Source organism: Falco naumanni, chromosome 1 (genome assembly GCF_017639655.2).
Source record: "Falco naumanni isolate bFalNau1 chromosome 1, bFalNau1.pat, whole genome shotgun sequence".
NCBI lineage: Eukaryota > Metazoa > Chordata > Aves > Falconiformes > Falconidae > Falco > Falco naumanni.
This window is the reverse complement of record NC_054054.1, coordinates 116,494,187-116,510,191: the sequence shown is the minus strand read 5'-3', so window position 1 is coordinate 116,510,191 and position 16,005 is coordinate 116,494,187. Positions and strand designations below refer to the sequence as shown.

At 54.0% G+C, this 16,005-nt stretch overlaps 1 protein-coding gene across 1 annotated transcript in view; it reads left to right on the top strand.

Moving 5' to 3' along the window:
- Nucleotides 1-16,005, top strand: part of NTN1 (netrin 1) — a 103,137-nt gene that overhangs the window by 71,372 nt on the left and 15,760 nt on the right. The window contains exons 3-4 of the mRNA XM_040580432.1: nt 8-157; nt 3,375-3,428. Coding sequence (XP_040436366.1) covers nt 8-157; nt 3,375-3,428 — 204 coding nt within the window. The remainder of the gene's footprint in view (nt 1-7; nt 158-3,374; nt 3,429-16,005) is intronic.

The following is a 16,005-nucleotide window of genomic DNA, read 5'->3' as shown; positions in this document are numbered from 1 at the left end:
CCCACAGAGTGCGATTGCCATCCCGTGGGCGCCGCCGGCCAAACCTGTAACCAAACCACGGGCCAATGTCCCTGTAAAGATGGTGTCACCGGCATCACGTGCAATCGATGCGCCAAAGGCTACCAGCAAAGCCGGTCTCCCATTGCCCCCTGCATAAGTAGGTGGATCGCTCTTTTGATGTCTGTAGATTAGAGATATTAACCTTTATAAACCCACTGGAGCCCAGCTGGGCAGCTACTAACCCCACCACATATGTGCCAACAGGCAGTGCTCGGAGGACAGAGCTGCTGGGGTACCCCTGCCAGCCGCACTGCCCACAGTAGGGCATATAGTCCAAAATTCACACTCAGCTTCCAAGTAGCTCATCTGCCTTGTTGGGTGGGTTGTGTGAGTTCTTCTGCAGCCCAGTTTGCCAGTAATTTGATTTTGCTTCACAGAGCAAAGGTGCCCTGAGAGCATGTTTGTTTTGGGGTACCACATCAGGTCTGGATGCTAAGGCAGATGGCTACAAACAGGGTTTTCTCTCTAAAATCAGGCTGTGCCACACTGGCACATAGCTCAAATAAGAGGAGCTGCTGGTGGATAGAGCTGCCATCACAGTAACGCAACTGATAGACCCTGGACTGCTAAAGGGAATCTTATACTCACACAACCCACCCAGAAACATGGGCTGTTTCACCATTTGCTTCCTTGGGTTTGCTTTTTAGTTTACCTTTCCAAGGCTGCTCTCATTCTCTGCTCTTAAAGCAACAGCATCAAGCACCAGGTACAGCTCCCCAAGTCTCTCAGTCGCAGCATTTGCTCTGCAAACGCCCACATCCCCAGGTGGTCCCTGCCGAGCGCTCGCTGCCCCAGCAAGGTGGGCTTCAGCCCAGGGCAAGGTGGGCTTCAGCCCAGGGCTCCTCTCTGCTGCCTGTTGGTTTTGCTGCTGTTGGATCAGTCAGTAGCTCAGGCACCTTGTGCAAGACGTCTCCACCTGCCCTAACAAAGGGAATATCAAAATTACAGTGCCTGGGCTGGGCTGGGCAGGAGGGGCTGTGCCCCTCAAGCCTGACTCCCTGCTACTGAAAGGAGAAAAAAGTCCAACAGGCAAAGAAAAGTGAAGGTTGAAAGAATCAAGTCTCTGTTAGGAACCCACAGCTTGCTCCTGCACTGTCCCCTCGCAGCATCTGTCTCACAGGGTGGCCCCTGTCAAATTGCGAGGTAGATACCCTTTCTCCACCTTCTCCTGCTGAAGAAAACATACATTCCATGGCGGTTTTGGTCACTTGAGATTCATTCTTCCCCGTGTTGCAATGGGACGGCAAGAGCTCAAACCAGATGCTTGTTTCCCCAAGTCATGGCTCCAGTATGCTTTGCAGCAAGTATGCGCAAAGGTTTATCATTAATCATTCCCCAGGGTTATGGTAAATCAGAGAGTAAATTGTTCCTTGCATCACCTCCCTTGGGATTCATTGCACTAAATAAAGACAGACACAGAATTTCAACACGATCCAACCAGGCGTTTAGAGCCGGGCTGTGCTCACTCCAGCTGCCGAACCAGCCGATGGCTGCCCACCGGTGTGAGCCTGGCAGGGCTGCCCTGCCACCCAGCCACCGTCCTGGCACCCATGAGAGCCCCTTACTTCTGTGTCACTGCAAAACACCCTTTCCAAGGGGCCAAAATTTTTGTTCAAAATGTGTTTCAAGCAATGCTCTGGCCTGGCTACCAAGCCACCGTGCAGTTGCTGGGAGTTTGATCTGCACATAGGATGCTAAAGCAATTACAGCGAGGATATGAGCAACTCACAATTCTCTCATCCTAGAAAAACTGAAACCAGCACATTTTCATCCCTGAAAAATGTAAGCCAGCATATCCTACGTGTGTGTGGGGGTGTAGTTGACACATAATTCACACACATGCAGTGGAGGGCACTTGCTCTCCATCCCTACCCACACTGCTCTCCCATCTGGCACTGGGAGGGACAGGTACACTGCAGCTACCAAGGGGTTGTCCACCTTGTCTGCAAGTCCTCAGTTACTCCCTGATTTATCATTGCTTATATTTTCTTTGTCCTAAAGACTTATAGTCATGCAAAAATCACCACATGGGGAATGAAAAAGACACCAGCGGGGTCTGTTTGCATTGCAGCCCATGCTGGCAGGCATGAGCACCCATTCAGCCACTGGCTTTGGGCTGGCTGTGCTGGTTGTTCATGTACTGCCTGACTAGGCACCACATGTTTTACATGGGCTTGTGCCTGTGTTTAGTTGCATGCAGGTGAATAAATCAGAAAGTCATCTAATACTAATTGGGTTGCACCCCTATGAGCTGCCATCACTGCAATGCAGACAGACCCCAGCAAACCCTGCCTCTGTGGCCAGGCAGGTTGCCCAGGGCAAAAGCAGGAGGAGGCAGATGCTGACCCCCCAGCTCATGCCTAAATTCAACTTTCAAAATGGACTGGTAGGGTCTTCCCCTGCCAGGATTCCCAGGGATGCCCAGAAACTGCAGCCCTGTGCCTTAAATGCACAAAAGATGTCAGTGATGAGAGCTGTGTACGTGCACGGGGGAAAAGAGACCATCTTGCCAAGGCTGGGACCATATAATGCGCTCCATCTGCAGTCTGTCCTCATTAACATCAACACAGTCAGACTTGGGTATGAATATCCCAAACATTATGTGGCTTCAGCTATGCAAAGCCGGCCCCGAATCAAAACCAGGGACCATGGCTTTGGCACCAGACACGTTTGTGTTTCTGTTAAATGTGTGAGATAACACGTGCACCCCAGCAGACAGATACAATACTTTACCTGCATCCTATCCCACACGAAAGGAACGGTGACACTGCCTCAGACGAGGGTGGAAACAGCAACTGCAAGGGACAACCCAGGGATGGGGAGAGGCAGCACCGCTCCTGTTGTCTGCTGGGGCTGGGCACCGCACAGCAACCATACCACCCTGCAGGGGTTATGCACCCACCGAGCCCCTGCAAGGGCATCCCTCACCCTGGGGTCCAGCCTGGGACCTAGCAATTGCAGCAGGCCGTGTCTGGGCAGCACAGCAATTGCTGGCTATGGCACCGTACCAGCTATTTGGCTAGCTGTATCTTTTATTTTCAGCCACAAGCTAAAATGTTTGGTTTAAAAATCCCTTTCCCACACCCTCTTGGGAGGCCCTGTTCCCCAGTGGGTATGGTCCTGGTGTGCTGGTTTCTGGGGCTCTTGCAAGGCTCCTGGCCAGAAAACATAGCTGGGAAACACCCCTTGCTGGTAGTCATAGTTGGGAAGGGAAAATGCATTGTGTGCAGGAGCCAGGCTCTTTGGGATCTGGAATAATACCTCCTTCTTTTATCTCCCCTCCTTTCCTGTCTGCTTCTCGCTGCCCTGCACAGAGATCCCCGCTGCTCCCCCCACCACCGCTGCCAGCAGCACAGAGGAGCCTGCAGGTACGTTGTCTCTTCTTTTAAAGCATATTGATGGCAAATGTCTTTTGAGCAATCATCTGCCTGGGATGAAATTGCGTTAAATTAATATGTAAATTCTATTGTTTGTACTGGGACAAAGGGGATTCCTTTTATACCAAAATGTCCAAGTGTTTGAAAGAAGTGTGCAGCATCCTGAGAGACGGGGGTTTCTAGGAGCATATAGGAGTGTGGAGAAGATGCAGAAAGATTTTCCCAGAGGTGCTAAATCTATAAACTCACAGGCGTTACCTAATGTAGATGTTGATGGAAGAGGGGTAAGGACTCAAGACCACCACTGGTTGATTATTAAAGTTTAGTGGTTACCTTCTCAAGAGGCTAAGAGAAATGTTCTGCCAAGTTTTTCTGGTGGAGAAGGACTGGACGACCAAAAAACCTCCAAAAGAGAACAAAGCTCCTAAACATTGCTTACCGCTGCATACGAGCATTTCCTTTATTTGCCTAGATCTGTGTGTTTCTTGTGCTAAGCGATCTCAGGTGTGACCTGTGGATGTTATAGCAGTGTGTCTCATGTCTGGCTTTGCAGGTCCTTGGGGTGGGACACGGCTGTGGTTAGCAGATTGTGGGGGCCACTTGTGCTCAGAGGTGTCTCAAGGCCAGTGACTGTAAGAGCAGGGGAAGCATCTTAGCTTGGAGCAGGAGGTCCTGCAGCTGCAGATCCTGCAGCAAAATGTCCTGCAGTAGCAGCTGCAGCTTGGGGACAGCAGCCCAGCCCCGATGGACCTGGATCACCATGTTTATGCAAGCTGCAATACGGAGGATCTGTATGGGACTGTGCTGCTGATATACGGAAGAATTATAGGCAGATAGAGCCTATCAAGTGGCAGTTTAAGAATCAGTGGGACTTCCAGAAAAATGTGCCTGCTGCACTGCTGAGTGCACGCTGCAGGAGAGGCTGAGTCCCAGCTGGTCCCCTCTGGGGCAGAAGATGGATAGCAGCAGAGCAGGCTCTGAAGGGTTTACCTGGATCCTGCTGGGGTGAGCTCTGCTCCGCAGTGCCATCATGTTAGACTGAGCCTCTTCACCTGCCTGACTCACTGACCGATCTTTGGGGAGGGGGTCTTAGGCACCTGGCATCACAATTTCCAAACTGAGCCTGCTGAGCGGGGAGCCAAGCACTACTCAGCCCTTATAGCCCCGCGGGGCAGTGCTCTCACCCTCCGCCAGGTAATAACAAACCCAAGCAATGCTTAAATACAAAAACCTCAACAGATCAAACACCAGCTTTCTCATGGGCTATTTAGCAGGAATTTGCATACTAAATGTTCTGTCTCGTGGCCTGGGAACACTGGGATTTTTTGCTCCACACCAGGATCCATCTGTCTGTCCCCCCACAGCCTCCCAAACCCGCTCTGCTCCCAGCCTGCTGCAGGGATGGCAGAGCAGACCTCTTGCACCACGATGCCACCGGGCTTCTCACAGGTTCTGCCAAAAATTGTGGATGTTTGGCAGCCGAGGAGATGCAGAGACGTCTTATCACAGCCCTTTCTGCAAGGAGCTTGGGATCCTGAGCTCCCTGTGTGTAAAGCTATAAAATCTCCGTGCTGGGATGTCCTCACACCATCACTGACCCAGGGAGCAGAAGCAGCCCCAGAATTGATGCTGGGGACCTCCTGGCCAGAACCTCATCCTTGATGGAGTCTCCTTTCCTAGGGGTCCTTCCTCCCAGGGGCCAGGGCATGTCCCACCCGGTGCAGCTGCCCCAGCCCTTTCCTAAGGCAGGACCTGGCTCGTGCCAACCCCTCCTGTGCTGGAGACCACATTGCAGGGCACAGGGTGTGTTTCTGAGTGAGCAGAGGATTGGGAAGCATCCCTCAGGCCAGTTTTGCACACAGCTTCTCCTACCAGCCCTGGAGCCGGTGGCAAGCAGTGACACTTGAGCAGTGTCCCTGAGGTTGAACTTGGCCACAGGGATCTCTCAATGTCTTTTTGCTGCTGTTAGCAGCTCATTTATCTGGGCACATTCCTAGTCATGAGTCCAAGGGAGCCTTTCTGAGGACATTCTCTATTATTCACAGTCTTTCCCTGCCAATCCCCACGTCCTCTCACATCTTTCCAGACCGTGACCAGGAGAGGGGCTGAATGCAGGCGAGGGCTTGGAGGAAGCAACGTTTATCCACATCCATCAGCCAACATCCTGGCGTGAAAGTAAAGAGCTGCTGAAGCCCCAGCCCTGCTGCCCCCAGGGGTGGGAACTGCTTTGGGGGCGACGCATCTCCCACCTGTGTGCTCCACGCGGATCCCAACACAGCTGGGAAGCAGCTCCTTCCCGTGAACTCCCCACACTGTCCTGGGTGAATGCCAACTGGGGCAGCTGCATTTGGCTATCCCAAATTCCATGTGCCACCTCGATTGGCCACAGCCTTCCTCAGCGCCTGCCCAGAGCTCATGTACTCTGGCAGTGTGACCCACAGTAGCCCCGGGCTGCGAGTCACAGCCACCAGCTCGGTGCCAGGCACTGTGCCGGTGGGCTGGGGCTGGTGCCCCTGTGGCCCCTCCGCCCCAGCCCACAAGCAGGGCCAAGGTGAACAAAGTAAAAGCACAGAGCCTGCAGCAACAGGACCCTCGAGTGGAACAAGGGGGTGCACAGCCGATTTTAGGCGCTGAATGTGGACACTTTGGTGAAGAGTCGGTCCCTGTGCAGCCGGTGGGGAGAGCTAGGTGCTCCCTGCCACCCATGCATCTCCCTGGGTGAGGGCCGATAGGGATGGCTGCGGGGATCAGTGGTGTGTCAGTCAGAACGTGCCCCCCACCTTTGACAGGGGCTCTGGGGAGGTGTCTGCAACACTTTCCAGCCTTCCTGCAAAGGGGCCATCTCGCCCTGGTGCTGCTGGCAAGGTTGCAGCTTCCAGTCCCAAGCCCCGGTAGATCCTGTCAGCAAAGAGCCCCACTGGGGGAGCAGCGAGCCCTGTAACTGCCCCCTTGTCGTGGGGAGAAGGGTTATCCAGGGATCTGTCCAGGCTCAGCTGGGTTTGCATAATGACAGTAACTGAGAACATCTCGGCGAGGTTAGAGATCTCCCTTCAGCAAAGGAACCCCTCGCTGAAGGCTGGGAGAGGGTCATCCATGGGCTGGGAGCAAGTCGTGTGCCCTGACAGCCTGAGAGCCATGAGAAATGACTCGACAGCGTCTCTTGTCTCTTGGATCCCTGTGTCCCTGGAGGGTTGGATCTCCCTGCCCTGAGGGGTGACCAGAGACCGATCCATCTCACCAGGAGCCTCTCGCGCCGCCTCCCTGTGAAAGCCCAGCAGAGGCTGAGCCAAGCTGAGCAATCTGATGGGCCCGGCATCCGATCATAATTCTTCTTGCAGTGATTTTTATTGGACTTTTTAAGCACTATTTTGTCCAGGGAGCTTGAACCCTCCATATTTCATCTCTTCCCTTCAGTGGGGAGCATCAGGCCGTCCTGGGTCTTGGCATTACTCAGCCCCCACCCTGCCACCCTGAAGCATCCTGCCAAAATTCATCGTGTCTTCGTGAGAAATCCTTAAATCAGCGTGCCTGTGAGCCAGAGCTCCCATGGTACGGGAGCAAAAGGGTTATAGAGATGGAGAAAGAAATTAGTGGGAGAAGTTGGGTGCAGCCAGTTCTGGGAGAGATGCTGCTTTATTTCCTTTGCTCGTAGCTATGCAGGACAGAAAGCGCCTTCCTCGCCAAGAGCCGAGTTAGCATCACCACTGCTCTGAGTCAATGAGGGATAAATTTCAAAAGAGCACAGGCCAAAGCTGGCCTTGGAACAAGGGGTGGAACAATGTCGACTTTGGCGTGGGGGGTCCTGCCTGGCTCTCAGAGGTCCGAATCAATTTGGGGAAATGGTCCAAAACTGAATTGTTTAGATGAAATGCATTCATGCTCTCCCGTGCTGGGAGATCGGATGATGAGGAGGGGGTGCTTCTTATTTTTGTGGCCAAGCAAGACAAGCTCTTGCTACCACCCATCCTTTTCTGGTCCCATTCAGTGATGCAGAAGGGGACACAGTGAAAGGAAAAATGGAAAAGAAAAAAAAAAAAGAAAAAAAAGAAAAAAAAGCAGAGGGAAAAGGTTTACAGACCTGCCAGTCAGTCATTGTCTTATCTGAATCGAATCCAGGTTGGCTTGGAAATGATTATCTTAGGTGGATGATTTCAGCTAGTGGGCTTAAATAAAAACAGGTGATTGGATTGATGCAGCTTTGCATGGTTTTCCCCTGGAAATCAGCCTCTGCAGTTTCAAAACCAGACCTGGACTTTCCAAAGTCATTTGGGCTCAAGGTGTTGCCTGTGCGTTTTGCTCCTGGCTGCTAAGGAAGAGGCTGGATGTGCAGAAAAGGGAAAAAACCTGCTTGTAGGGACCCCTGGGGCTCCCTTGGGACCTGAAGCAGCTCAGCTGCAGGTTGCAGCTTTCCCAGGGTGCAGAGGGGACGCAGCACAGGGGTGGATGCGTGCTGTGGTACGTGAGGGTGATTAAGACCTTCCGGAAGCAGCTTGGAGGAGGGAGATGGGCAGTCAGGTCTCTGCTCTGGAACAATCTGGAATAGTCTCAAGGAAAAACAAAAAAAAGCAAACAAAAAAACCCAAATCCCATGGGCTGTCTGAGCCTTTCAAGACTGTTCCTGTTTCTGCGTCTCACTTAGAAAAAACTCACGCAAAGGTTATGGCTTCAGTCTGGGAAAATAGAAACTTTGTAGGAAATAGTAGAAAACATTCACTTGAAAGCGTTCATTCCCTGGAGGGAGAACTCTCCATCTGCCTTGCAGGGCCAGGTGGCCCCCCAGTGCCATCGCGCTGCCAGGTCCCCCCCACCGTGCCACACTCTCAGGAGCATTTGGGACAAGCCACTGCCCCCGTGCCAGCCACTCCTTCCCTGTGCACCACGCGTGTACCTGCACTCTTACCCCCTGCAGACCTCCCCCTGCAACCTCTGCGGTGCTCTCTGGAGCCCTCGCCACCCTGTACCCACATCCCAGATTTGGGAACCTCCCGATGCCTTCCCATCCCGTCCCATGGCAGAGCTGGAGGCTGCGCATCCTTCCCAGGCTGCAGCTGGCTTTTCACTACTTACAGCCTTGGGCTTTGGGCTGAATTGCCCAAATTTTTGCCGGAACCCTCCATCAAGAGCCAGGAATGGGGAAAACTGGCCTCTCTGATGAGTTGGTACTCCTGTTTCAGCATCATTTGCTGGTAGTCAGAGTAATCCTGCCCTAAAAAAGGGTTGGTTTTCTTTTGTCTGAAGGTCAAAAGCTTTCATTTTTGCCTGCCCATGCCTAGATGAATTGAGGTGACTCCAGGCCCCCCTCAGAGAGTGCCCTGCTCCCAGGTATGTGCCACCACCCCTGCCGCAATCACAGGGGTGAGCAGCAAGAGTGGGGCTTGTCCATCCCACACCAGAAGGGTAAAATGCAGATTTCAGAGTGTGGCCACAGCCCCACGGCTTTCTCTGTAGACGGACATGGAGGAAAAGGGGTCCCTTTGTGCAAGAGGAAAGGTCTGCTGCCACCAGCACTTGATTCACCCCAGCAAAACCTCACCAGGCGCTGTGAGATGAGTTAAAACACTGGTTCCCACTGCAGGTACGGGGGCTGTGCCTGAACATCACAGCTTGAGCGGCCCGAGCCACCTCCTTATTTCCAGCCTCCCAGCCAGCCTGTACCCGTGCATCGCCACGGGAACATGGTCTTTTTGCCTCAACAGCTTCAGTCTCAAGCAGAGGCTGTGGACCACTGTCCCCACTGCTCACGGTCACATAAACACTGTGATCATCACTGCAGCAACAGCTTCAAGGGAAAAGTGACATTAGGAAAGGATTAAATGTACCGTAGCTCCTTTTAATGAGCTGCAGCAGCTGGAAACTAGGAGTCAACACCATGTGAGCCGCCAGCTGCCTCCACAACATCTGTGAGGGGTGCGAGGCTTGCTTGGAAAATGACAGTGTGGGGATGGGCCGCTGGCATTGCGCAGCACCTCCGGTTGGGACGGGACATGGGGCCAAACCGCGGCTCCCCAGCCCCTTCCCAAACTTTTATCTAAACTGCTGGACCAGCTCCATCCCTGGGTGAAGTCAGTGGCAAATCTCTCCCCAGCGTTGTGCCCACAAGGGTAAATGTGAAGGTGCCGGTGGCTTGGCCAGGGAAGATGTGGCTCATCACTCTGTGATTGGGCACAGGCGTGTGGACAGAGCTCTTGGGTGGGCTCTGGGAGGGCTGGGGGAAGCAAGTCCCACACCATGCTGAAGGTCAAATCTTCCCTCCTCCCTGGAGCACTGAGCAAGCAGGGAGGGATGGGGGCAGCTCTGCACCAGGGTTGCACCATGGTCATTGTGTTTGGATGGTGGCACTTGCTCATGGCATCTCACCATCATAGGCTCAGAGGCTGTGTCAGAGGGGCCGGGGAGATGTTCCTTGAAACTCCATCTCCCCCTGCCTCCCATGGCCTTGGCGTCCCATGGGGTGATGGCTGGGCTGAGTCCCTCTGTGCTGGGATTTTGTCTTTGAGGTTGCCCCAAACCAACCCTGCCAGTGTGTGCTGAGCGTTGCAACTTTCTGAAATCTCAGACGGGCAGCTCCAGGCTCAGTCACCCCAGCAGGTCCAGGTCTCTGCTCAGGCTGGGCTGGCTGGCTACGAGCCTGGGCTACTGGGAGCAGCACAGCCACCCAACCTCCCCCAGCCTCCCACCAGCCCAGTGCGGCTGGCCCAGCCAGTGTGGTGCCGCCCAGGGAGCTGCACTGCCACAGGCACCCTGCCCAGGAGGGAGGGATGCTCTCCACCGAGCAGAGGGAGCCCAGGCTCCTGGGGGAGGCTGATCCCTGGGGAGTCCTCCTTTAGCAGAGGCAAACTGGGGGAAAAAATAGAAAAAACAGACAATAGATTTATGTGGCACCTTGCAAATTTAATGCAAAAAAGACTATCGAAAGACGCTGTATTGACATTATGTATTGAGGAGGAAAAGCCTGAGGAGGTATCTGATTGCAAACTAGATTTGTCTCCAGACCAACGAAGGAAATCACAAATTCTAAACTCTGCAGATCTGCAAGCAGAGTACCAGCTAGCCTTAGTTTTTCTCCGGATGTGAAGTAGCAACATGTCTTGGTCATCACCCAGCACCGATATTCAATGAAAAAAAAGCTGTGCCTATGTGTGCACACTCATGTTAGTGCTCACACCTCTGGAGGGGATCCGCAGTGCTGGAGCTTGGCAGCACTTGCCTGCCCAAATGGTCCCCGGCTGCTGCTGGGCTGGGGAGGAGCTGCCAGGCTGCGGGCACAGCCGTGCCTGCTCTGCCTTGGTGATGCTGCTGCCAGAGCCAGGGATAGGGTATGGCCAGAAGGGCTTTGCACTGGCAGAGAGAAAAATCACAGCTCTTTGCTCCAAGGAAGCGCTAACAGTGAGCGCAAGCTCTGCAAAAAGCCAGGAGCATTCCACAGGCTGGGAATAAAGGTCTGCACAGCTGCCTGTGGTACAATCAGGAGGCAAAATTCTCATTTCAGCCACCCTGGTGTAAATCTGGGTGCAGGCTGGAGGTCTCCAGCTTTGTACCATCCAAATGAGTAATTAAGTCAGCCCTGCATGGGTATTCTCTCACTTGTCTCGGGCTGTAAGCAAGGTGATGGATTGACTCCATGATTGATTGACTGATTGATTGGTCGCAGCATCCAGTTCCCTCCTGAAAAGAGGTTTCTCATGGTGATCTGCAGTGAATGGCTATGAGCACAATAGGGGTGATAGGCTTCCACTGAGGAAGGAAACTTCTGGTCACTTCAAAATATTTCTTCTGTGAAGAAAACCCACAAAGCAAACCACCACAAAACTTCTGCTGAAATGCAGATAAGCTTCACACACAATTGCATCGTGCTTTTATAATCCTGTTGCAGGGCTTCTTGCATCCCCACATCCCTTCATCCCTCTATCCCTGTATCCCTCCATCTCCAAACCCCTCCATTCCTGAATCCCTGCATCCCTGCTTCCCTCCATCCCCACATTCCTCCATTCCCACATCCTTTCATCCCCATATCCTTCCATTCCTGCATCCCTTCATCCCCATATCCCTCCAATTCCTCTATCCCCACATCCTCAGCTCTGGGATGCTGCCACCTTGGGGACTGTTCTTCTGACGCTGGGGGGACGCAGGTGCTCACAAGCCCTGGGTGCTATAGCCAAGCCACAAGCTTCAGAGCAAGGACTTGCAAGCCCAGCATCGCTGTCAAACCCATCTAAAAAAAATAATAATGGTGATTTTGACATGAAATGAACTGATTCTGTCCCCATCCTGGGACATTTCCAGATGCTGGTTCCCCTTGGTGAAACAAAGCGCTTGTCCCCCATGCCAGCTCTCTGTTGCTGTGTCTCCCTCGGAGCAGAAAGTGATTTGCCCCAGCTCTGTTTGCATCCTGCCCCCATGTCCCGCGCAGCACCCGCTTGGCCAGGGAGCTGCTGTCAGGCCAGGAATTTATAGGGTGGCCAACACTCCTGAAGACAGATGGTTTCCTATTAACGTATTTAATCATGTTGACTGCAACTCGGCAGGGCTGTGTCCCCAGGGGTGCTGGGAGCGGCAGCCCTGGAGTTCATCAGCGGCCAGCAGCTGGGGACACGTTTGCGGTGGGGAAGCACTGGGTGAGGATGAAGTGCTGTCGGGGTCAGCACCCCATATCCCCCGTGTGTCCTGGGGCTCAGTGCTGGGTTTACTCCTGTGGGGAGGGGGTAGGAAACATGCTGCCAGCTCCCGTGCTGCCAGGAGAGGAGCAAGGAGTGTGCAGAGGCAGGGGTGGATGAGCCATAAGGCTCCCGTGTTCGTGTGGTGTTTTCCTGTGCGTTAGTGTCTGGCACAGTTGGGCTGTCCCCATGTGTCACCAGGGACCACAGCATGCCTACTCACTTCTCTTTATATCTGGGAAAAATCGGGATGCTGATGAGGCCATTAGATTATGCTGATGCTGCTATGGTCATCCCTGTCCCAAAACACCAAGAACTGCTCAGGCACATCCCATCCCATCCCATCCCCAAACTGGCAGCAGGCAGCTAAAGAAGCAGGGAGCAAATTCACCCCGACCCACAGTGGGGCTTGGGCGGTGTCTGGGGGTGGCTTCCCCTGGGAATGCAACAGTCAGGGGTCCCAGGGCCGAAGCAAACAGGCCGGGCTAACGTGTGCCCCAGCAGCATCCTCACCATGCCAGGAGCCAGTGCTGGGATGTTGCATCGGGCCACAGGAACGATCGATTGGTCCCCGTAGGGGCAGCTCCCCAGAGGTGGTGGGCAGCCCCGGCCGCATCCTGCCGTGTGCTGGTGGTCCAGCCAGGGCGGCTGGTGCCAGTTGCCCCCCCTGAGCCATGCTGGATGCTGCGGAGGTGGGAAGGGGGGCTGCGGGCTCCTGTGAAGCACCCGCTGCAGCTTTCCACCCACTCCAGGCGAGAGGCTTTAATCTAATTACATGCTTTATTTGCGCCAATTTGTTTTTCAATCAATCTTGCTCAGCCAGAAGAAAGGAGGCCACTGTGGGCTCATTTGCACCTTCTTGTTCCAAGAGAGAGGTTAGTGGCAGTTATCCTGCTGGAGATGCCTGCGGGACTGTGGACCTGGCTCTCCCTTTGCAGGGGGCTGGTGCATGGGTGGGTTTAGCCATGTTTTCCCCCAGCACCATGCAACAGGTTCCCAGTTCGGGCACCCAGCAGCCTGGCCGCTGCCTGAGGATGTCTCTGAAACATGCTGCCTTGTGAGGACCTTCTGCAGCCAGGAACAGGCCAGTGGCCCAGGCTGTGGTGTTCAAGGTGGGGCAGGCAGGGCTGGAGGCAGGAATGCAGGCAGAGCTGCAGGCAGGGACAGGATCCTCCAGCCAGGTGCTCCCAAGGAGTCCTGGTGCTGTTCTGCAGAAAAGATTTCGCATACCTATTGCCAGGGGTTTCAATAGGGTCTCAGGGAAATGTTTGGGTCTACAGAGCACCAAAAAAAGAAAACCAAAAAAGTAAAAATAACTCATCACACTTCTGCTGCCCGGCCAGGGCTGGCACCGCTTGCTGCTGCTGTAGCTGTACTCACTATGGGGCAGAGCTGCCCTTCGTGACCCACACACACTCATGCTGGTGTAAACGCTCCTGAGCCTGCTTTGGAGACCAGAAGATGCTCCTGGCTGGTCATAGACCCTCTCCAAGGCTGCCCCAGGAGCTGATGCTCCTTTTTCCAGGACACGCTGTGGGGACCACTGCTTTGAGGCTGACTGGGCCAGCTTAGGAGGTGACCAAGGACAGACAACAAAGTCACAAGGCCACATGGTTAAATGCAACCCTATGCCAGGGCCTTGCTTTGCACCACGACTTTGTACAGACCCTCTGGGAGCAGACCCAGGCCCTCGGGATCCCCGTCCACAGGCTGAGAGTGTTCAAGCCTGGGGACCATTCTGCAGATCACACAACGTGCACGACTGGAGCAGCCCAGTCCCAGCTCATCCCAGGTCCAAGGCTGGCAAATTCTGTGCTTCCCCATATCAGCTCCCGGCTGTGCTGGAGAGATGGCCAAGGCCACCCAGCCAGAGGCATTGGCTGTCCCACAGCTGGCCCCAAAATGAAAAGCTCTAATTTCCATGTTATATTTGCAAAGGGTATCATGCATGATAGCTGGGTCATTGCCAGGTGGGGGGAAGAAGAGCCAATTTAGTCATAACAGAGTCCCCTGCTCTGTTCAACAGCCAGACCGGGGAAGGGGGCTGCGGAGGGTGCAGCAGAGCCCAGGAGAAGTGGTGTCACTGCTAAAATGAATAACCTGCAAGGGATTCGCTGCCTAGAGTTTGCTTTTATATTAAAGAAGACTGTTCTGAGAAAAAGACTCCCGCTGGAGTCCAGCCCAAATTAAATTATAGCATTGATCCCTCGCGTTCAACACGCGCTCTGCAAGCCAGATACTGTAGGCTCTGCCGCTCATCCCACAGGGGGAAGCCCATCCATGCTCCCAGTGCAGGGAGAGGGCTACTCCAGAGCATCCCTCCCTTGGGATATGTGGTCAGCAAAGGCCAAAATCTAGAAGCTCGGAGCAAGTGTGTTTGGCCAGCAGAGCTGGCACTCTCCAAAATGACTCTAACAGTCATTCGCTGAGACTGACGGAGGAGATGTTAAAATAATTCTTTGGGATGGAAGGAAGGGGCAGCTTCAGTGCTGTGGGAAGTAGAACAGGATTTCATGGTCATCTGGGGAAATGTCCCAAAGTCCAAGAGCCAAGGACATCCCTGCCATAACTGCCGCGGGCCAACCCCAGCACAAGGTCATCATCTCCTGTCCTCGTGCTGGGCAGCGGTGGATTGCACTTTACCCCGTGTCACCTGGGAGCATGGCTCCCAGCTGCCTTTGGGACTTTTGAGAAGGCTTACGAAAATGTTTTTGTGCCCAGTTTGGGCACATCCAGCACCTGGCTGAGCCTGTGTTTAACCACAGAGCAGAGACATGATGTTTCAGCCCCTGCCTTCCCCATCGCTGGCTCCCCACACCCCCCCCTTCCATCTCATGCGCTTTTCCTCCATGCTTCCAACCACAGGCTGAAGATGTCAGGCTGCTGCCTGTGAAGGGGTTGGAAATTTATTTCCACAGTCTGAACAGTTTGCAGGAGCGCTCAGTCCCACGGGCATGGGGCAGCATGAAGCTCTGCAGACCCGTGGAGTTGCAGGCTGCTGTACACATTGCCCTGTGCATCCCACAGGACTAAAGGCTGTAGTGGTTCTTTGGAGGGCCTGGAAGAGTTTTGTGGTTGTTGGATGGGCTCAGGGAACATCTTGATGCAGACAGCACCCACCTCAGGGCTTTGGTTGAGCACACTGGTGGCTCAGCCGTGAGGTTTGGGGATGGACCACAGTTGAGAGCTGAGATTCCCCAACTCCCAGTGAAGGGAGAGTTCACTTGGGTCCATCTTCTGCATCACTGTGATACTAGAGCTCACAAAAATGCAGCAGTGAGACATTCACCTTCCTCCCGGTGGGCACTCGTGGATTTTGCAGCACTGAGCCCCCCCTGCAACTTCAGGAGCTGTTAGAAAGCCAGAAGCAGTAGCAATGCAGGAGCTGGAGCATGGGTTTGGAGCTGCCTGCAGAGAGCTTTGGCTGTTCTGTGCCACAGCCAGATTTCCAAGCACAGATTCACTCAGAGCTGGGGGGGACCTGGATGCTGCCGCATTCCCCCACAGTCACCACTGCTCACTCCCACAGCCCCATCGCAGGGGGCAGCTCACGCCCCAGCTCCATTCAGGGATGCTGCAGCCTGTGAGCAGCTCCAGATGGGCAATTTTTGACCAATAATGCTGGGGAGGAAGAGAAAAAAGGAAAGAAGGTGAAAGCTGTTCATCACCATGGTCTCCTTGCATTAGAGCAAATCAAAACAGCCCCACTGGTCTGAACCAGCCAGCTCTGGGGGTATCTGGGACCCCAAGCAGACCCCCATTTCCACTTTCTCAGTCCTGCTCTCTCCATTGATGGACTCTTGGATTTAAGATTTGACATTTGGACCTGCGCCTTCATTTTGGAGCTCGGTCTCATTGCACATCCCACCCAGTGCAAGCAGAAGGTGGGGACACCCAGGCCCCCACCCACAGAG